The sequence below is a fragment of the Odontesthes bonariensis genome, chromosome 18 (genome assembly GCF_027942865.1).
Source record: "Odontesthes bonariensis isolate fOdoBon6 chromosome 18, fOdoBon6.hap1, whole genome shotgun sequence".
NCBI lineage: Eukaryota > Metazoa > Chordata > Actinopteri > Atheriniformes > Atherinopsidae > Odontesthes > Odontesthes bonariensis.
In genome coordinates, this window is record NC_134523.1 from 17,565,750 (window position 1) to 17,589,627 (window position 23,878).

General features: G+C 40.9%; 1 protein-coding gene across 5 annotated transcripts in view; it reads left to right on the forward strand.

The window, feature by feature from the left end:
• LOC142367399 (RNA-binding motif, single-stranded-interacting protein 3) overlaps positions 1-23,878 on the forward strand; it is a 290,810-nt gene that overhangs the window by 216,819 nt on the left and 50,113 nt on the right. For all 5 annotated transcript variants that reach the window (XM_075449363.1, XM_075449359.1, XM_075449362.1 and 2 more), the window contains one exon: positions 3,426-3,505. In XM_075449363.1, the coding sequence (XP_075305478.1) occupies positions 3,426-3,505 (80 nt within the window). The remainder of the gene's footprint in view (positions 1-3,425; positions 3,506-23,878) is intronic.

Here is a 23,878-nt window from a genome sequence, read left to right on the forward strand (position 1 = left end):
TCTTAATGCGTCTACCTCTAAGTCAAAATTATCTGCTTAACTTTGATTGTGTTGAGTGGTTTGGTTTCTATTGTAAAATCAAAATGTATTTTACATATGCATATGTAAAATTATAAAAAAAAACTAAAGTGTACTCCCCCTTCTCTGTATGCTGTATGCCTACTCAGATTAGTGTGTGTCTAATTACTATTTTTTGAGCGCTACAGTAGTTATGTGTACAAGGCCAGTTGCTGTGATGAGTGATCAGCTGAGTCAGATTGGGCAGTGTCAGTGTTCCCAACCACACACAGGACAGAGGGAGAAGAAAGACAAATGGGGAAGAGGGTGTGTGCAAGGTCAGTGAGAGATTGATGATGCCAGGAAGTGTGAAAGATTGCATATTCCAAAAAGAGTAGCAGGGAGAGGAACAGGCGAATGATGTTGATGTGGACTGGGCGTAATATAGAGAGAAAAGAATGGACAGAGAGGGAAGGAAAGGAGGGCATGGAAACCAAGAGAGATGGGACAGAAGAGAGTGAGGGTAATGGTGAAAGATACAGGAAATAACCAAGGTTGAAAACCAGCGAGGAATGAGAGAGATGTCAAAAAGAAAGGGTGTAGACGCGCCGGGAATAAGATGGATGGGACGGAGAGAGCGATAAAGAAGCTGTGGTGAAAAAGAAAAAAGAAAAGAAGGATGAGGGTAGCCGTAGGAAAGGGATGAGAGACAGAGGACAGAGAAGTGAGAGGCTGACAGGATGATATGAGTATTTCAGGAGGTGTGGGCGAAAAAAAGCATGAAAATCTGAAATGCAATGAATTCTGCACATTCCCGGAGCATATTATCATAAACGCATAGCAATCGCTCAAGCCTGCATTGGAGAGCAGTCTCATCGTGATAGCAGCGTTTTGTGTATACAAGCAGGAGGATATTTGTTTTTAATATGTTTCTGCGACTTAACACAGTTTAACTTTCTGACACAAATCACTTGTGCAGAAAAAGCAAATCTTGGCTCTAGATTAATGTACATTGTTCTGTGCCTGAACTTTTTTATCCCTGCAGCTCAATCAGTTAAGGTGCAATAATTAGAAGTCAATATACTGTATATAGTCAGTTGTAAGGGGCCTTTTTAAGCTGTAGTTCATAGGTACCTAAGCTGCCATTATAATGGAGAAACTGTGAGATTATGTACTGTGTTTAATTCAATAAATTGAAAGAAGTTTAAGTCAAAGGAATACCTTGCCATTTGATGAAAATGCATGTATTTGCTCTATGTGCTCTTAATGGGATTATGTCCAACACCTCGTCCCGTGTAGACAAGGCGAGATGGCAAAAGAGGGTTTTCCTCAAATGTTTAAACTTTTCCTGAGTTAGAATAATCCTGATTTGTATGGCTCTGAGTGGCATGTAAAAGTTTGGGAACCCCTTGTTAAAATCTAAGTGAAATTGGTAGAAGATAAACTGATCAAAGGACATAAAGTGAAAGATGCAAAATTCTTTTCGACAGCTTTTACCAATATCTCAGATCTTAATTAGCCCGCTAGAGCTATGGCCAGATCAACAGTTAGCAAAGGCTAAGGCTGCGGCTACACGCATGGGCTCCTCTCAGAAGCTATCATTTTGAAAATGATAATGAGTGGTGTATGGAAAGCAGGTGAAGAGAACAATTCATGCTGAGGTAGCCGTTTCCATGGTCTGTAAGGTAATGAGGAAATTACTGCATCAAGGAACCTAAAATCCAGTTGTGTTCTGGAAAACTAAAATAACTTGTTCATGGTATTACAAGAAAAACAAATCAAAACCCCAGTTTGGTTACAGAAAACCTCCAAGGAGATGTAATTGGACTTTGGAGAGGAGGGTACACTGCTCTGTCCTGCAGCCGTCATGGGAGAGTTGTCTGGGGCAAACCTGTCCTGCATCCCCACCACAAAACTAACAATCCAAAGTGTGGAAATGATCATATCTGCAGGCATTATGCAAGTCCTGTTACTGATTAAGTTGAAATGGAACTTTGTGGTTGCAGTGAGTGAAGGTATGCAAGGAGAAAAATTAGTGAATAACTGAATGAAAAGCTCACCTCCAGTTTTTTTTAGCTCAGAGATGGATCGGTCAGGCTTTGGGCTTGTGTTGTGGAACATTTCACTGGTAGAGAGGCGAATGGATTCAATTAAATTCTGGAAGCAAATATACGATGTGTAAAAAAGCTGAAGATAAAAGAATGATGATTTCTACAACAGGATATTTGGACAAATGGACTACTTCATAAGGTGCAAGCTAAAGGCCTCCACAACCCCGTGAATTAACAGCTTGTAAGAAGAATGGAAAAGAAGTGTTTACAAGCTGTGATACTTGCCATGGGGATTGGTTTTAAATAATGGTCACGCCAGGTGCCAAAACTTCAGGCACGTTGCCTTTTTTGCTCTTTTGAAATGAAAAGATGGGTGTAAAACAGAATCTTCCTGAACATTTTTAGAACAGGTTTCATCTTTTATTCACAAAGATCTCAGAAATGTTGGGGGCAAGTGTGCCCGAACCTTTTCATACCACTGTATTAGTATTTTATAAGGTGGAAGCTTTGGAGCTGGATGCTAAAATCTGAACTTGAAGGTCGGCATTTCTCACGGCAGAAGAGTTTTTCCACAGAATACGTGTGTCCGCCAGTGTTTTCCAATAAGCTGTAGATTTGTGCAGTTATATGTATGTGATGTTCGTATGTGCATGTTTTGAAGTCATTTGTGTCTGACACAAGTGTCTGTAAGCCTCTGATGTAAAAGATCCGAGCCCCCATGCTGGCCAACTGCTGGACCTGTTCACAGTGGGGAAAGTGAGGACAAGTCAGTCACCTTTCTATATGGTCTCTCCCCCACCCATCTACATAAGCTTGTCATTCCTACCGTCTCACCTTTACCCTTTTCTACTGATACTTCTCCATTTCTGCAGCTTTTTCAGCTAATCGTTCTCTTTTTCTATCCTTTTTCTTTTTTATTAGGCACAGAGAAAATCTGCATAACAACTCTTTCCCTGAAAGCCCTGAATTTCATTATGAACTTCTTATGCATGCAGACAATGATGTTCAGCAGCAGATAGACAGACACTGGATAGTCTTCCATTTAGTCATGCATTTATTTTTCTTACCTGGTTTATCAAATTAAGGGTCACGGTGGGTGTGGATCCCATCCTAGTCGCTAGCCCATCACAGGGACGCGATCTAAAGGGTTTTCTTTTTTGTATTTAACTTCATGTTCCACATGTGTACAAACCTCTTTTATTTGGGAATTTTCTCACCTGTTTGTGACTGTAAAAAAGTTACTTTTATCTGTATTTTTGTGATAAAGGAACATCCATTTGACCCGAACAGCAGTCCGTCTGTTGTTAAGTAGAGCTTTTCCCACAAATGTACGGTGGATATTTCTAATTTAACCAAATTTATCACGTTTTATTGCAGGATGGAGTCTACAGAGAAGTGTGAAGTTGTGATACAGCATTTCAATGGAAAATACCTGAAAACCCCACCAGGCATTCCAGGTGAGTCCCCCCTGAGTTTAGGCTCTCAAGAAATTGTATATTAGGTATACATTTGTATCCACATGTCTAACACATGGAAGTGTCACAAATCAGGGTTAAAAATCATGAGACGGCATCATGTGAATAGGCTAAGGTTTTCTGTAAAGGAGCATCCATGTGACATCAGGGTAACAGTAATCCAGAGAATATTACACTGTAAACCGTAACTATTGTGCACTTTTACCATATACTTATGAACAACTAAACTTGACCATGTTTATTATCTCCAACAATAATAGAAATGTTTGTAAATTGTCGCATATCACAGTGTGGCAGGTGTGTGATGTCATCATGCACATGGCAATGCGACACATGGCAATTGAACATTATTCTGTATGAAGGGAGAACGAGGGTGGATTTTAAACTTATGCATTGTCACAAAAGCTGTCCATATAGATAAAGGGAAATAAGTGTAGGAAACATCGTCAAAGTGCTTGAGCGTAAAACTCCAGCACTGCATGAACTGGCCCCACATAGCTGTTATGAAGCTCCCTTCTTTTGCTTTCCATCACTATCATATAACATCATTTCATTTCTTCATTATAAAAATCATCACTTTTGCTATCAAAAAAACCATGTTTCTGAACCAGTTAGAGTGATTTCTCATCTCAGATCTGATGGTCAGCCTGATAGTGTAAATGAAGCTGAGTGTCATGGCTGATTATTCTGTAGGACTCTTCTTCTGTGCCTCTTTTTCTCTACCTGGTGGTGCTCTTGCGGCAGGCTGGAGAAAACCTTCTTTAATATTCACACTCACGCCTCTGTGCTGTTCTTTGCAATCTACTTAAAAGCTGGCACTCTCGCCTCTTCCCTCTTCTTCTCCTGCTCTGTGTTGCAGTGTCCCCTCTCCTCCCTGTTTAACTTTTCTGAAGTCACCCTATAGTGAGCAGCCAAGGAGAAAAAAAAGCCAGGAAAAAGGAGGTTAAGGGAAGAATGTCAAAGATGTAGAGACAAGATTACAACGCAATGTGTGTTTGCACAGAAATGTCTCAGTATCCAACGACGCATTATAGCTCCAGAGTTAAAGAATAATGGAAAATGAAGCAAGTCTTCTGGGGTAAAAGGGTGTTGAGAGCTGGCAGTTGAAAAAGAAGCGAGCTGGAAGGGGTATAAAGATATAAAAGTGCCAGAAAGAAAGGTCTGGGTGGAGTAAAAATGCTGCTTTCGCACTTTTGAGGCCAGGTGCTACAGCACTCAAATTCTCCTGTGCATTCCAGAAGGATGTGTTGGCCAGAGTGGATGATACTGGGAGACCTCCTTCACCACTGTGGCAATTTTATTAACAACACTCACACCTTCAACCAGTGACTACAGAAACACCCATAAATCGCTCTTCACTATCCGGTGATATCTCAAAAAGAGTGGGTTTAGAATGTCCATAGATGCTCAGCCACTGCATAGCCAGCAGCCATTAAAGGCAAGGTGAGCGGTAATATTGAAGTTTAGCCGTAATAGGAAACCTTTAAAGCTGTAATATCAGGCTGACCTTCGCCTTTAAGGGTCTATCTCCCTGCCGCTCAGGCTTTATTATTGGTAATGGATTGTTCAGGCTTGTGCCAAGCATGGAGATTTACCGCCCAGATCGAAATCCTTTTGTTGAATTAAGAATGGTTAAATTTACAAGGTCTGCTTTTGGTCTGTTGCTACCATGGTCCCCCTAAAGGGTCTATCAAATATTCCCCTTCCTTGCTTTGTGCCCAAATATACACCTAGAAATACTGGCTGTTCCAAAATCTGCAATGGCTTCTTTTGTTGTTGCCATTTGTGATTTGTGCAAATGTGCACATGGTATCTAACTATTTAAGTTTTATTATGCAAGTTTTACCATAATTTCTCTCAGTTCCAATTATGTTGTACTCGCCATCTTAATTGCTCCAATCTAGAATTCTGATGAAATGCTGCAACACAGCCTGAGGGGGAAGGAACACAAGCAGTCAATGATCACACAAGCTAAACAGGCTAGCAGTTTATCCAGAATGGGTTTGCACGTAAAAAAATAAGTAAGAGCATGAGAAATCAATCAAATCAATAACATTTGCACATGAAAGCTGTGCACCCAAGTTAGAGGAAATCTGCAGAGCTGTTTTGTCAGACTGCTGTTGTTTCACACCCTGTCTGACTTCTTTTTTTTTTTCTTTTTAGCAGCTGGTTTCTACATTCTGCTATTTTCATTTCTTTACTACAGTGTTGAAAATCATAACCAGAATGTCAAAAGCTTATATATTCTTCTGTCTCTAAAATACAATATTGGACATTTTCTGTCATGGATAATGAAGGACAAATGCTAACTATTTGTTTAATGCCTTTTCCAAAGTCAGTTATAAGAAGGAAGGAGTAAAGGCCTCAGTATGCTTCTCCGTCGCTATCCGTCAATCCGTCGCTGTAGTCCGTCCTTTCAAAGTTCTCCGTCGGGATGTTGGATACGCAAGGCAATTCACCTCCCGATCAGTAGGCGTCGCTACGTTAGACGACCCAATCTCGCGACGTCTATCGTGAAAGTCGTTGATTGATTATTTACCTTCCGGCTCCGTTCCACTCCTCACAGTGAACGATGGCGACCGACAGAGAAAGACTGTTGTTGGAGTTGGAGCTTATTGATTTTGAAATGCAAATAATTTTGCAAAAAATGTTGACTGGCCACACAGTAAACTCTTTCAAAAGTGAGCTGTCCCTTTCCTTTCTGACACTGTCTATGTTGGCATATGCTGTGCCCCAAATGGAGATTTCTGGACATCTTTCTGTAATCAGATTCAGATGTTCCTCTGCAGAGGACTATAAGGGCTATTTCACGTTCTCACAGATGAAGACCTTTTGTAGACACTCTATGTATTTTGTTCCTATGTGTGACTGCTTTCAAGTGCACACATTACGTGCTCTTGCTACATTTAAATTTCTTTCTTTGTTTAGATTAATGGATGCATATTCACATTTCTGTGGCTAAAAGCGGGTACACCTCCTTCCTATGTGCTGACACAGTCCCTGCCAGTGTGTGTGCCTGTGTGTCTAAGTGTCATGTTGGTGGGATTTCCCCAGAGCCCTTTGCTATGCAGGCCAGCTTCTTCATCCATCCCGCTTTGACAGCTCAGCGGCACCCTCCGGGGGGCTCCCACCACACGCAGCCCAGCAGGATCGTCTGTGTGTGCATTTGTGCACGTGTATGGGTGTGCTTGTGTGACAACCATGACTACTGCACTGTGTGAGCCTTGACACAAACACAAACCACAAAAGCACAAATATAGCCATGCCCCACTGACTTTGACCTGGATAGAATGTCAGCAACCATGCAATGCTAATGAGGATTTTTGCTTCTATCATTTAGTGTTTAAACATTGGCCACAAACAAGCTCAAAGTAGCTGTGGTAGCACACACAAGCAGAGAGTTGTTGATATGCATGTATGTGCACATATACATTCACAGACATCTCAGTGCTTTCTCACCAATCTACTCGAGCCTATACCTGAGACACCTCTGCATTTCCATCTTTGCCACTCAATCACACTTTGTCAAGGCATGACAGTGTGCATGAGGTGGTGCATGTATGAGTGTGAAGGGAGTTGGTGTTGTTACTGGTGTTGGTGTTGTTGCCCTCCTCTATTCAGGTGTGTCCAGTGGGAGCACAGATGGATATTAAATTGTAACCTTGCTGTCCCATACGAGGAAGTAAATTCCTGGATGTCAGGTGCCAGGTCACGAGTTAAATTCAACTGACCTTGGGAAAATAAATGAAAAGGAAGTCACCATATTGGCAGGAAGGTAACACCGACTTACGGATAATGCACCAACAACAGGAGCAGGAACATACGGAGCAGAGCAGAGGATTGTGGAGATGCTAACAGATGGCAGCTAATAGGGCCATAGACGAGTTCCATGCATTTCCTGTTTTAATTTCAATACAATAACATCTAACTTCCTTGTGATTATATGAGATATTGAGCTGATATACACTTGGAGACACACCAGCAGATGGCAGATACTGATATTTGACAGCTTCCCTTCTTTTACTGTTTCAATAAAACAGTAAAATAAATATGTAATTATCTGTTTCCATATTTCCTCAAATCGTGGCCAAAACCTTTATATGCCTCAACTCAGGCATTTATTTGAAATAAGCTTCTATTAGAGACATGCCTTTACTTCTGATTTCCTCTGTTTGTTAAGTTTAATCGATCATTCAAAGTCTAATTTTGATCCACTCCAGTTTGTCCCATAAAGCTGTGCATTCTGAATTTAGCCCCCCAGCACTCAATGAACAGAAACCCTTCATTTCTTAACACGACTTTTACAGTTTAACATATACTGGGACACCATGTATAACAACAGCCGGATGGAATTAAAGAAAGAAGCAAAGCAAAGTTGTAAGACATACTGGGTACATTTACCGGAAATTATATTGCTGAAATTATTTAATTAACCCAGAAGATTCATCATGCTTAACTGTCATACACTTAATGTTATGCACCCTTTTTACCCCATATTGCCTTTTTCAGACATGCATTGCTTTCCATTAATCTTGTAGCAACTGAACATGTCTGTGTCATGTGTAAATTACCCCCCTTCTGCTTTTTAGACAGCATTTAATGAGAAAACTGTAATTCCATAAATACTTACACAGTTTTTGGTGGTGGTGCAGCTTCTTTTCTAAAAAACAGCTGTGACTAAATGAAGATGTTGTCCTCAGCTGAAGTAAAAGATGATGTTTTTCTCAGTTATGCTGATGCTGTATTGTATTTGTCCAGTCTCTCACGCATGGTATTTATCACACCACGGCTCTCTCCATCACTTCATAGGCATGTCTGAATGAAGCGTGTGGAACATTAACAGAAAATTGAGCCGTATTTGAATGACTGAAAGCCATCATTTTAAAAGATTGATCAAGTCATTAATGTTCGATATCTCGTGTAAAAAGGGCTTAAGTTACATATGGATCGTCATTTTTTATTTGAGAAAATACTGTGTTATACAGATTAGATATATACATTTTTATATCTTTTAGAGTCATCTTCTAATAATGAAAGTTCTGATCAGACATCCTTTAGAACTGTAACCTAAGTGATATCCTGTATGTATTGGTCATCTATTCCAGCATATTTTACAGAAATATCCACTCTGGTGCTCACATATAGATGCAGCTAATCAACTATCCAGGTCAGATTTGTTTGGTGAGACTTGTTGATATGAGAGGTGCGTAGCAGTTGTCCAACAAGCCAGTCACAGAGGCCTGCTCCAGCCGCTCGGCTCTGCCCACATCTGATTGTGATTCAGAGAGAGTGACATGATCGATTGCCCTGATGGAGCACTACAGCTGTTTAGGTATTCTGTGCAATGCGGCAGCGGCTCTCCCTGTCGCTGTTTTTGGCTGTGAGCATGCATACATGTGGACACAAATAAAGACATATGCATGTTGCACTATCTGCCCAAAAATATACGCTTTATGTCTTTTCAAATGTGGACACTCATACATCAATGTTTCCATGACTTTGGAGCATATTAATCTACATATCATACACAACAGACATAGATGCAACATGTTCACACAATTTCCTCCAACTGAGAAATGATAAACTTTATAGTTGGAGGGAAGATAAAGGAGTTATCCTTGTTTTTACTGGATGTGGATTTACTCAATACACAAAATAAATGGAATTTATGAAATGTGACTACAGCAATAAACTATACTGAAGTGAGCCCAACAGGGACGCATTATGATTTACACTGCAACCCCGTGCACTGGGAAAGTCGAAGGAAGTGCAGATAAAAAGTGATTTAATCCACTGGCTCCACTGAGCTTCGCTGATTAAAGCTCTTCGTCCCACAATGCATTAAACAGCTTAGAGATGACACCCTATGGTAAATGTAATTTGAACCGGAGATACATTAGCCTTTGTTTGGTTTTGGCAGGTGACTAATCTCACATACATGCGATACTCTGTATTTGCAGTGGCAGAAGGAAAATTGATAACCTTTAAGACACTGTATGCACTGAAGTGCTGCGCTGAATTGCAACTCTTTGTTTGATTGAACTTAATATCACTTTTAGTAATTGCACTACAGCTAAATAAACAGTGGGATGTGTATTTAGAAGGGGTAGATACCATTGAGCCTTAGGACATGACAGGCTATAATAAACTTAGCATTTGCTTAAATGTTCTTTAATGTCTTAACTGTGCAAACAAAGATTCAGTCCAGACTAAATGTGCAGTAACACTGCTGTTTCTTCCTTTCCACTTCCGTTGCTGTTGCTTGCTCCAAACTTCTGCTGCCAATATGGCAGCAGAGCTGAGAGTCGGCTCCAATATTGTCCGATAGATGCTGGATAAATAATGAAAACCACATCAGCAAGGAGCCACAGTGGCCCCTGAGAGATGGAACTAAGCGGAAACATACAATATGTACAAGGTTTCCTGCTGTTTTTTCTGCGGTGCTCTGGCATTGCTCATTTTATCTTTATCTGTTTTTCAAATTTCTTTTCAAACTGTTTCTGTCTGTTTTCACTCACTCTTATCTTTGAGTTTCATTCATTTAGGTCCACACTAAGAGCCGAAAGAGAAAAAGAATAGAAATTAGGACATTTTCAATAGATGATTTATTTTCCTGAACTGTCAGAGATTCATATAACACATTAGCTTCAGGAAAATTACCATCGCATCTGTCCGAATAACTCTAGGCAGAGTTCACAGGCACCATGATACACAGTATAGTCCAGAAGACAGTCTTGAACTCCAAGTGCTGGCCAGCCAACACATCATTACTTGCAGAACATAGGGCTTAAGCCACTGAGTTTGGGGGTGTTGTTGCTGGGGGTGCTGTTGCAGGAAAAAAAAAAAAGAGAGAATCCCTCCATGCTGGCATCCTCACCAAGACAACGGTGCCAAGATAGCAGAGACCGCCCACGGTATTAAAATGTCCCTTGCTGAATTAAGGCAAGTCCCAAATCACTCGGTAAGTCACAAAAAGCCCTTCCTAAACTGTCAGTCATACTTGAGAAATCTATGTTAATGTCTGCCATCCCTCCCACGCTCCCCTGGCTAATAACTGGCCTGTCGGCAGGCCCATTTCTCTCCCCTATGGCGTGTAGATTTAATGTGTAGCCAAGTAGCTTTGTGGCTTGGCTGTCAGTGTATTTCAGACATGGCTGCCTTTCCACGTATTTCCCATGCTACATCTGTATATCATGTGAGTGCTGATCTGTGAATTGCTATAGCTAATGTTTTCACTTTATTTATTCACAACTCGTTCACTGCTGATGTCACCCACTGTAAATTAGCTATATTTCTGTCTCTGTTTGTGATCGTCGATGGCAATCAGACAGCTTTTCAATATACCCTGCCACAGATAATAATTAGGCACAAACACTCCTTTCAAATGCACTTATCAGGATATCGCATCATAATGAAATCTGCCCTCTTAGCACGCACCTTCCACCCACAACCCCTGATTTTGCCCGCCTCCCATTAGAGGCAGGACACACACACAGGAAGTTATTATTGGCATTCCCCAGTAAATCAGACGGCTTCCTGAAAAAAAGATCAATTTCCCCCGATGCACTTTCTCATTATAACCTTATCTCGCCTACAGACAATAATCTGGATTTGTCACGCTTTGTTTGCTTTGCCACTGAACTGTATCATTCATGAGTGAAGCCGACGGTTGCATAGACGAGGAGGAGAGGGGAGCTGATCTGAGTTGATGTGTCTCTGACATATAAAGAATTCACCTACTGCGGTCCCCTTCCACAGAAAATAATATAAGCCCTTTGATTGGCTTCAAAGTTTGTTTAGGTATAGGAGAGGGGCTCAAGCTCCTGGATGAATTCAGACAGGAACGATTGACTTTGCTCAACCACTCAACCACATCTAATATGGAGAAAAACTGATTGAAGGACAGTTACCTTGAGAAAAAAGATACATAACAAGGAAAACTGACACAGAGAAATGTAGCAAGCTTGTAACGGGAAGAAAAAATACATCGGGAGCTGAGGAAGTGTGACATGAATAAGTGAGGAAGATAAAAGAGAACAGATGGAAAAGGCCAGAGAGGGGAAGAAAGTGGTGGGTGGTGCAGAAGAGAGGCATGAAAGTTGGATCAACCTGTGCTTTTGGAAGGTTAAATTTGAGCACAGTTTAGGTTGCCGCATCTCTAGCAGATGAGATGAAAGGATGACATTGACTATGCGACCGCTTTCTGAGCTTGACCTCCATGACACTGGCCCAGCTGTTCACCGTGCCCATCCCCTTCTATCTTTTTTCCTCCCATCACGCTCACACCTCTCCTTTCACTTTTTTTGTTGTCCTTGCTTTTATGCTCTCTTTCATCCATTCCTCCCTCTTTCATCTGCCCTGCCGACACTGTCTTTCATCCCTCACTTTCTCTACACAAACTCACCCTCCTCTCCTCGCTGAACTAAGAATCTGTTTCGTGCGCATGCTTCCCTCGTGCTCATCTCTGTAACTGTACGAATGGACACAACTTTAGCTCTAATGTCTCTGTGTTTGACATTTGTCTCACTGACATGCTCGGCTTTCTTTTGTGTTGTGATGTTCCTGACATCGTAGGCAGCTGACAGACATGACAGGTTTTTTTTGTTCTGTAGGTTTACACGTTTTTACACATCAAAGTAGAGCAGCAACAAGGTTGGAATGTAATTTGGGTTTTCAATACTTTTTGTGCAGTGGTGATTTCTACAGGGAGACTCCTGAATAGTTTTTTCTGAAACCTGGGTTTCTCCTTTCATCACCATCAGATTGACATTTCTGGGTTTAAATGAAATATCTCTATAACCACAGGGAGGGGTTGTCATGAAATTAATTTGTGATCCCCAGAGGATCAGTTCCAATAAGTACTGCAGTGGAGTTTCTGCATGTACAAAATGTCAGTGGTAGAGATGTCACCTAAATGCTTCACATGCAGACTGGGAAGACACAACAATATACCAGTGTTTATTAGACAAATACAAGGAAGCACATTGAGAAGATTCCATGTTGTTTTACAGCTAATGAACACAAAATAAGTTAAATGAGCTGAAGGAACAGCAATCACATTAACTGAATCAGATGCTAAATAATCAAACAGAAACTTGAATTGTATTAGTTGATGGCTTTGGCATAACTGCCGGCAACGTAGTCATAAGTGCTTAGAAACGTTCTTTTTATAACTATGACCACATTTCACAGTAGTGTTTCCAGCAGTATGATAAGTGACATATTTGTAGGGCTGGATTGTGTGGATACAATTTACCAGTCTTCCAGAAATGCCTCACATGCAGTCAATCAGTAGCAATGTGAGCTTACTTTTTCCTTTTTAAAATCTAAAATGAGAACCACTCATCCAATCAGCTTAAAAGTCTGCACAGCAATTTCCTTTGTCACTAGCAATTGACTCACCAAGTTGGATGTTTATTGAATAAAAGTGTGACAGAAATACCAACAAACACACACAGACAAGTTTTCTGTATAAATTGATGATATCTGTGAACATTAAACACCGACATTAAGACTAGATTTAGTATCAATTTGCACCTGATGCAAATCCTATCGAGACATTAAAGAATTACTGTCGGTACACTTACATGGTTCAGTGCTAAGTTAGCACCTAAAAGGTGTGGACACAGTGATCATTGTGTTTTCCTTCCAGATGGCAAAATCTGGTTAAGGAATATTTAAGTGATTCACACCGAGTAAGTTACTAAGCAGAGCAATTAACTGCTGATCGTGCTATTATTTAAAAGATAATAATTAAAAGAGTAAGAAAAAAACTTTCTTACTTGACCTGACTGTGACAGATGCTGAGAGGAAGCACAGGTGTTGCTGTGGGAAGAGATAGTGTGTGAAGGGAGAGATTCTCTACTTGCGCAAATATATTTCAAATGCCAGAAGAATGCATTATGTGAACATATCGATTGCCAGGCCAATTTATTCTAAGCTGACTAGATCTAAGATGACTTGGAATCTATAACTAGAGAGATTCATGCAACACACACCGCACCAAAGCCTTTTGCAGCTCTTCGTGTTTTGTTCCTCATTGTATTTATTTATGTGCGTTTGTACTGTTTGTGTAAAAGGGAACGTCATCATCCACATTCACGTGCATTGTCCCAGAGTGTGGAGGAATGGGATTTTAACAAATGGCCAGGAGGCAGTGACACACCAGAAGGTTTATGTTCATTTGCCTTCATTTTCTGGAAATAATAGCCATTAACTATAACTCAGGGGCGGACAGTAGGCTGTGGTGATAGCTGGCTGCCGGGTTAGTCCAAATGTTTTCCCTTATTATTGTTATTTGGCTAATATTAGACTTTAATGGCTCCTTTTCACTTATGTGGGCTGTATGGTCCAATCCCATTAAAAAAAAAAACACACACATTTAGTTCAACTGAAGGGTGACATCCTGGTACAAGTTAATTTGTCAAAGTAAAAGCAATAATCAGTCTTTTTTCATCTGAGCAATAGAACTCATCCTGTTTTAACATTATGGGGTTTATGCTGATATAGCCTGTGCTGTAACAAGAAACATTGGTGTCCTACAGGCTCCTGATTATCAACAGATCCGCTTGATTGTGACTTCATACTAGTGTGCTGCTCCTGGTAGACTGCTTTGATCATTATTCAAATGAGTTAGACCTGTATTGGGAGCACATCCATAACATGACATTTCCATTCAACTTAGAGCGCTACTTCACCAAAGTCAACACTCCATGCGATACTGTGCATTAAAACAATGCAAGGGGTTTGCGTTGATGGAGGGGTGTTTTTGCTGGGGGAAGTAAGACGCCTGTTTGACTAAAGGATCTATGGATTTGGAGGTTTTATCAGATGACAAAATACTTTACAGCAATTTATAACACTGGATTTTGCAACTCTTATCATGCTAGGAATGGTTTTATCGCAAGGTAAACAGTAGAAATACAAACGGCTACAAAGCAGTCTGCCAGGAATGTGATTGGCCCGATTACATTGTGGTGTAGCAAAAGTTGGGACAAATATCCCCACAGCCCACATGTGCTGTCAGTCTGGTTGCATTCAACTGAGAGGGTTTCCTTAATCTTTTCAGTCTTTTGAGGTTAATCCTGAGTTGTATTTCTATGTGAAGTTCCAGTTTCTAGTGAAGGTGAAATGCTGCGTTACGGTGTTATATACATGAGAACAAAAGATCATACATGGTTTTAACAGTACAAAAAAAAATATTAATCTCCTCATCTCTTGCTTCAGGAAATAATGCTTTCTTTTTCCTGTAGATTTTATTCAGGAAATCAGACTTCAGAAATTACAAGTGTAAGCAAAAGCCTTTCAATTTTTCTTCACTAAATCTAACAAGGCTTTCCAATCCTGTAGAAGTGAGGTCTTAATACGTGCACGTTGTCTTCACAGATCCTGGGATTCTAGGTTTTAGTTATCAGTCAACTTAATCTAATGCAGGACCCGAGGCAATGCGTTTCTTTTCCAAAGAATAATATTCAGCCTCTCTGCAGATACAGCAGGTCACTGAGCTCATAGCCTTCTGGCTGGCCTGCCCATCCTCCAGAATGAAGATTAAGTTTGCTGAGGAGAATAATCATGCTCCAAGGTCTCTGAGGTATGCAAGCAATTCAGCAGGCTTACATTCAAGTCATTCACTGGTCCACTCCTCTCATGTGCACCTTTCATTACAAGACATCAGACTATCAGGCTAGATCATCAAAACAAATTAGTGTGAGTCATTACAGCTTTTTATTTTCCACTCTGGCATGTTTTTAGCACGTTTTAAGACATGAAACTGAAAATTAAGAGAAGCATAGAGGTGCAGTCAGGTCATCTCACTTCCCAAAACGGACGTATTGCATCCTGTGAGTGCTTGCGTCAGGGAAGCAGGGCAAAGAAAAAAAGAAGCAGGCATCAGTTACACCCGGCCACGTCACTGTCACCGTCCCAGGACACAGAGGGCAGCAAGATAAATCTAGCTGCTCCCCCCGAAATAGAGCCTGGGTCTCCATCAGAACAGGATGCAGGCTGTGTGGGAACAAGCAGAGGTCACTGTGGTCAGCAGAGTTATTTCTGTTGTGCCACCGGACCTCCAGGAGCGCACGCCCATTCATTTATCCGATAGCCTGCCAGCAGGTTAAAGGACACACACAGACACAAAAGAATGTGCGCAGACTTCACATGCTCTGCCAGTGGACCATCAGCAGGAGTGGGACATGATCCTTTTGGTGAAATTTACTGTGGTGGCGGCGGAGTTGCCAGTGTGTTTGTCACCTGGAGCTATTTGCGTCATTTTCTTTTTATGTGAGTGTATTTGTATGAGGCCTGTCTGCTGGTGTATGAGCTGAAGGACGATGGAAACACACCTGGTTCTCAGTGACCTCATGTCTCAGACACACTGTCTCTGTCTGTGTCTCTTTCCTCTGCTGGTAATACAGCACATTATGGCTGTTGGATCACACTTGAAGTTTATTTCTGCTGCTTTTACTGAGCCCATATAGATGATTTACAGTACCCTACAGACATGGATTCTCCCTTTCTGCCACAGCAACAGCCGAAAAGGAAAGCGCACTAATATGCCAACTAAAAATTTCTTACAGCCTTGTTTTCTTTTCTTTGTGCTTTCCCTGACCTCTTCTCATACATCCACACACACCCACATATACACACATCAATAGTCCATTAGGAGTGTGTTTCTTTCATAACCTCCAGCTTTACCCTGAGACAGCTCTCAGAGTGGAGCACAGCAGAGCGGAGCTGGCCAGAATTGCAGTATATATAGAAAGAAATCTAGTAATTGCCAGCTCTGTGTTCTCTCCATCCTGTGCGTCAGGTGGAAAATATGAATCCTTGGTATCTGGGGACCACCCCTGCTGCACTGCACCGCATCTCGCTACAACTGTTTGTCCCCCAACGGGCACAGGTAATAAGGGGAAAACAGCGAGCTTAAAGGCCTCAGAGAGTCCCAACAACTGCCACTCTAAGAACATACATAGCCATGGGAATGAAAATAAAGGGGGCCACACTAACAGCAGGGAAGCACCCAAAGATATACCCTTTCTACAAATCTCACATTTCATGTCTTGCTTGTTGCACAGAGGTAAAGCCTGCCAGGAGGCACAAGAAAGGATGGGATAATAAAAACATGTAAAAGATTCCAAAATAGTTTGAAGTACTTTAAAAGTTCATCTAGAAGTCATTTTTGACTTTAAAGTTTAATGCTACAATACTGAATAATAACAATCAGGCATATCTGCTAGAGATACGGGCTGATCGGGTCGCTGACCAAACTGTAGCCTGGCATTCTTATCATATTATCCAAGGTTAGGTATTTCAGCATCATTTCAGAGAAAGCGTTCCATCCATAAGCTCTGTAGCTTCGAATTATGCAATAAAAACAAACAAACAAAAAAACACCTGGTTTGTTGAACTCTGGCAGCCAACCAGGCCAGCAAGAACACCAAATAGGCCAAGACACAAAGTTATATTTTTTTTAACTGCCAGAATCAATGCCAAGTAGAAATCAAAAGCCCACTGTAATCAATCGCCCTCTGGAGCCTCAGTCGCTCGCTGTGCCAAAACAAAGAAAATATCATTATATAATTCCATAATTTATATGGTCTTTAATTTCAGTTCAATGTTAGAGGCGCTGCCATGTTTTCTTGTAATTTACGACTGCATCAGTTTCTTTGCACCAAGTGTGTGACGAGCACAACTGAGAGTGGAGTGAACATAAAGTTACATGAACTGAGAGCAACTCCTTTTGTTCCTGAAAGTGCTATAAAAACATTACAAGTGCAACCCAAACCAAAATTAGAAGAAGGGAAAAGAAAAACAACTGGGGGAAGTAAAAGGAGTTGGAAACTATCGCTGGTGGACCATAGACCACCGAGCCTGAGTGGTGAACCTAGGCAAACCACTGTAGTTTGCAAATCCCTCCATCTTGAATGAATGATGACACAACTCCAGTGTCACATAAGGAAGTCACACAATATACATCAGGGATGACTGCTGTTCATCTTTGGAGACAATGGCACCCTTTTAAGAAAAAATATTTTTACTTTGTCAGGTAAATTGTCTCTGAAACAGTCTCAACAGCGAAACAGCAGATTGTTCCGATTTCCAGTCACAATCAGACACAAACAATCAATATATGTGTTTTATCTCCTGCTGGAGCCATTACTCACAATAAAGATGCAAAATAAGGGAAAAAAATAACATCATTATTTAGGTAGTATTCAAATTGTTAGGTCCACCTCCAGCCAATTGGAATAGGTTCTCATGAATAATGTATCATTTATGTGAATAGCTTATGAAACAGCCTGCTGGAGGACAGAGAGGTATCTGGGCAGTAAGGAAAGACAGATTTGGGGAGCTATGTATAACTTTTAAGGAATAAAATGCCACAGACTTTTAAAATTGACAAATTATATATAAGAATGAATAGAAAAATGTCATTCCATTCATTCTCTTCTACTCAAATAATTCATCAAAGAAAAAATGTATTATACCACACATGGCATCATTGCTCACAGGCAAAATAAACAAAGATGATTTATATTTCTTTTGTCACTGTAAATCATATCTACAGTATAGTATTTATAATAGTGTTTTTCACCATGTGGCCTTTCCTAATCCCTTAACATTAGCAGAGGTTTTAGTTAATGGGCTCTTTTCTGCAGCAGTCTCCCAGATACTAGTGATGCATCTTTAAAAATCGGACCACCGGGTTATCCCGCTGCTTGTCCTGTAACACAAAGACACACAGACTTATGAATTAGCTTGAGCTCGTCGTATCTCTATTTGCGCCCAAGATGTAATCTTGCCACGGATGCATCCAGATCAATTTTTCAGGATGTCTTATTTGGGTAGCAAGCAGTGGGCTCTGCACAGTGGGGAGTGTGAGGGGGATGCAGTCAGTGTATCCAATTTCAGACAACGAAGCAAATGGCCTTGGAGATCAAGGATTATACGGCAGATTTCTAAGTCGAACTAATATTGATCCGCTGTGCCCCTGGTGAACTCCAGGTTGTACCTTCTCCGTGTAAGCTTTTAAATGTTGCAGCCGTAATGCCCACCCCTGTCCCTGATCTATAAGGCCACAACAACTGACCCCTGTAAATATGGCCTTTTGTTTTTCTAGATAGAACTCTATACTCCATGGACCACAGAGTCAGTAGAAAACATGCAGGGTTTATTTTCCTCAGGGTAAGGTATTGTATTATAGGCCTCTCAGTAAATTAAATTTTTTGGATTCTCTTTACCACAAAGTTTCCATTGAAATTTACTTTTGAAATTCAAATCCGTTACAATGTTATGCTGCAGGGGCATTAATCACAGGGTTTTCATCATTTCTAATGCATTCCAGTGTGCTGTCCCATACTGACAAGTACTCTTGGCATCCTTCTATGACTTCACTCTCTCCATCTCCAAGTTTGTTGTCTTGCCATTCAGGCATCTGTTCTGCTACTTTTCTTCCTCTCTATCGCACTATTTTCCGAAACCTTTGTTTTTTTTTCTTTTAGATACGTACGTACGTACGTACACACACACACATTTTAAACTGGTAAATACTGAACATCAAAGTGTTTTATGTTTGGTAATTACTTTTGGAAAAGCAGAGGAGAAGAAACAACAATATCCCCATATTCATCACAGAATAAAAGGAAAAATGACAGGCTATGGTGGTTGAGATGGGTGCTGGGAATCTGGTTAACTTGTCCAATAGACCCATTATGAGGTCAAATCAACAGTGGGAAATGTTAGATGTGTGTTACCAATGGGAAACCATGTTCATATCCGCTGAGTTCGTACAGCCATTATAAACACAAGTGGATTAGCGAGCAGCCCCCTGCTGGGGCAGTGAGTGGATGAGAATGAGAAAGATGAGGGGAGGCCACCCCTCTCCAGCTCTATCTAAATAACAGGCCCAGGAATTCAATAAGTACTGGCCTCATCAGACCTCATCAGCTCCCCCAATTAGGCTGCACATCATGGCGTCTGGCGAGCTCGTTTCTGCCGTTGATAGATGAGAGAATGCATGGCAATGTGCTTGCTTCTGCAGCTGTGTTGTGCTGGCCAATATTCCTGACATTGTTTGGGTTAATTCATTGCTCTTGGACTGGGACAGGTGGGATGTTATGAACGGTACAATCCGGAGAATCGTAAACGCTAATGAATGTCATCAGTGAACCACCAATATTTGTTCGTATCTAACTGCCAGTTTAGCGTCTACACTGACTGCCAGGCCCGTTCACCATGTGCTTCTGCCCTTGATGTTGCATTAATGAGTTCCTGATAGTCGACCTCAGCTTCAAGTTTTAACCCTAGCTGTATCAATGCTGTCAATACCGCCCCCCTCCCACATTACCTCCCTGTGTTTCCCAAGGGTTAGGACATGTGGAGAAGAAACAGTGCTCTCCCACATCGATTGCTGCCCATTAACGTATACTGAGAAAAACAAAGCCTTTCATCAGGTCTTAGATGTTTACTCAAAGCTGTTCCGCACAGGTCAGCCTTTCTCTCTGGATATCGCTCTGATATTGTGGTCTCGAGTGGAGAGGAGGATAGCTACTGTAGCTACTTCAAGGTTTTGCTATCAAACTACTTCCATGTTTTTGTTTTTTCTTTGAAACTGTGAAGACAGACAGGAAAACAGCTGTGCGTGGACACATAAAAGATGTTACCAAGGTTTTTATTTGATTTATGACACTTATTTCCTAACAGTCTGCATCCCATTGATCTTTTGAAACTAATATTGATATTGATAAACTTGCGATAAATAGGCATAATGTGCTCTGGAGAATGTGTTAGAAATGTTTTGTTTGAAATTATTTGTATTACAATTAACATAATCATCTGACCTGCTCTTTATGATCGAAAACATCAAAACTTTAAACCTTGTGATGATATTCTGAATTAGACCAGCAGATTTAGCATTTTCTTTGAAAAGAGTCAACATAGTCACTGAACACATGGAAGATGTCACTTTGTTATTAGTGACTTTCTTTTTTTAATTTTTTTACTAGAAAGTGAGCAGAAAATTAGCATCAGTTCTGCTCAAGAACAAAGAGAATACCAAAGCAAAGAATGAATTATGAGATTTGAAGTTCAGACATATACAGATATTTCTGATAGAGCATAGATGACTGGATGGTGCTTCTAATGTGAGACCTAATCATGGCTTTTTTGATCTTGAAACTGGCTCCATAGATCACAAAAGCAACCCACATCTGTTGCATATCTCATTTTTAATCGTCGAGCCATCTCATGATTACAAGCAGCATGTACCTTGCCTTGCATTTTGCATTACAGAATACATATGGGCCATGTTTTATTTTGGTCGTGTCATTTATACGAGATGCCTAAAAAAGGATGACATATATGAGATTCATTTTCAGCTGATCAAGAGTCATAAGTCACAAATGACTTGGTAACATCAGCTACGCCCAATTCTGATAAAACCATCAAGCAGAATAAAAGCCCATTAGTGTTTTGTGTTCTCGTGTCCGGTTCGGTATGCACGGGTCCGCGTAACGGAAATGTAAATGCATTGTAGGCTACCACATATAAAATGTGCAATTAACACTGTATTATGCCAAAAAATGACAACATAAAAACCCCATCAATTTATCCGCTCAACTCTGCCAAGCAGTCCTTAGCCCTGCCAGGGATCTCTCAAGTTTCCTCTTTTTTCTGATGTCCTCTTTGACGATTGCCAGGATATCATCATACTGATACTGAACTGGTACTTCAGTATGAATTAGCTCTGCTCACAAAAGACAGCTCTCAAAATAGGGGAGAATCTATTTTAGACCCTGGGTACAGCTGCAGCATGGGCTTGTCGTCACCATTTACAGAACAACATCTTTTATTTATCCTTCATATTATTGTTATAGGTATTGTTCTTGGTGTAGATGGCCTTTAACTCTTGCTTGGGCGTTACAGACTGACCTGTATATATATTGTATAGTATGAGTGGAACTGCATGAGCATCCACAGAGTCAGAATTTACATTTATTTCAGTGTGTCCCAAGAGACTAAAACCACTGATCATTTCTTAAGACTGAGAAAACAAGGTAAAATAGTTATTGATCACGAACAGAGAAAACACTGCAGAACTTCCTGTTCTGTCTTTGGTTGTTTGCATACGTCTGCGTATGTATGTCTGCGTGTCTGCCTGCTTTTGTGTGTGTGTGTGTGTGTGTGTGTATGTGGCTGCTTTTGAAAAAGAGACAGCTAAGAGAGCTGCACCTGCAGCTTCTATCAAACAGTGGAAAGCTCCTTTCAGCGCAGCTTTAATTACAGTCTCCACAGCTTTGCTCAGCTCAGACGAGCTGGCCTCCACTCAGCCAACCAAATCCTCTCACACACAGCTGCCTTCCTTTTCCATAGGCTCCGCGTGATCCCTAATCAGCCATGGTGCCACCCTTTATTGATCCCTAATCAGTTACAGTAAAGGGGACGTTATGGAAACCCCCTCACACACCACACACCACCCCCTTATTAGTTGGGTGCCCTGCTTACATTGATCATAAATCAACGTCACTGGCAGCATTGATCGTCAATCACCCACGGTGACATTATCGAGCTGGTTGCTCTCTCAGCTTTAGGTCTGCCCTCAGCCTTGGGCTCACATTGCAGGCCGGCTGTGGCATATTGATCCTCCTTCAGATACAGTATTGAGGGTTCTTTATTGATAATTCATTTATTGTGCTGTAATTTCATTTTCTTTCCTGTCCATTACATTGTTACTGGAAGCCCCTATGGTGGAAACCTAGTTAACAGACACACCGCCTTTTGCAGGCTTCACCATGGTATTCGAACAGATGTTACCATATTGCAATTATAGTAAATATGACTGCCTCTGTTCCGAGAATTGACCGTTTGACTTGAGTGGCAAGATGCTATTTAGCAAAACAAGCATAGTTTCTCTAGCAAGTTTTGAGGACTGTTTGTAAAGTACTCTGTGAATTTGTGTAACTATAAAGTACTATAAAACCTTGATGATTACGCTGACATTATTTAAAAACCACATTGCTAAATGTGCTCCCTCCAAAGCAACAGAGTGCAGAGTTTGGTGTACTTTCAGATCTTAAAGTGGACATATTGCGATTCTGATACAGTGTCATATTCTGAAAAGCGTTTGCTGAAGGTCTGGTAGATGGGCAGTTCAGCTGAATTACAAAGCATGGACCTGTATGATTCAGCTCTATAGATGGGAGGTTTTACGGGTTACCGGAGGCGTTGGCTGTATTGTAATGCTGTGCTAACAGGGACAGAGCAAGCCTCGGTGTCTGCCCACACAGACAGACAGCAGAAGCACAAGTCAACCCCCACAGGCAACTTTTCAGTTCCGCTGAAGGCAGAACAGTTTGCCACGAAAGGATAGAACCGCAGGTCGAAATCAGTTTTATACCAGTCAAGGTCAACAAGGACCACTGAAGGCTTACTTTTCATTTATCACCTAAGAGCATTATTCATCCACATTAAGTCAGGCCATTGTTTATCCTGTTTTATTCCAAATAATACAACGTGTTTGCTCTCTATGTGCTTTGTTAAACTGTGTGTAGACTACGGGCTTATTGTGTCTGATAATGAGCTTGCAGCTGTTTCAATATATCAAATCAACATAGCCAAAGCCTGTAAATGATACAGTTGGACTGCAATTACCTGTGACACACCTGTAGCAGGCAACGCATATGGCTCGACATACTGTTATTGTTTTAGTACGTTTTTAAGTGATGTACTCAGTTGTGTCTTCCCAGCCAAGAGAGCTGAAGTGGCGTAAACAACAACAGATAAGTGGTGAGATAATTCCTTCAGCATGCAACAGGTCTGCCTGTCTGAACAGGGAGCAGCTGTGCACAGGCCTCTTGAATCAAGTTGTGGGTTGCAAGACGGATGGATTGAAATTGTGTGTAGCCTGTGGATTATGTGTTTAGATAACGTTTACTGGACAGTCAGGAAACTTGGACAATGTGAAACAAAAATACCAAACTTATTCGTTGTAACGTGTAAGGGCAGATTTTCAGAAAAAACAAACAAACATGACCTTCAAATATAGGCAAAGTTACCAGTCTGTGTTATCATGTGTTTAGACTATAAGCTGTAGATGAAATATGGACACAGATGCCCTTTGGCATCACAATGTGGGTCTTTTTGGACCAAGAAGTGACAATATTTGCACAGGAAGATTGAGTGTCATTTGGAAACATGCATCTTTGAGGACAAATATCTATTAAACTATTGAATCGTTTTATTGGCTCAGTATTTCATGAAAGGAATGGACATTTTTAGCCAAAACCTAGTGGCTGTCAGTTGTAATGCGCTTTGTGGCATTTCTGCATCGGCTCAATTTTTGGCAATGAGTGTGTCCTT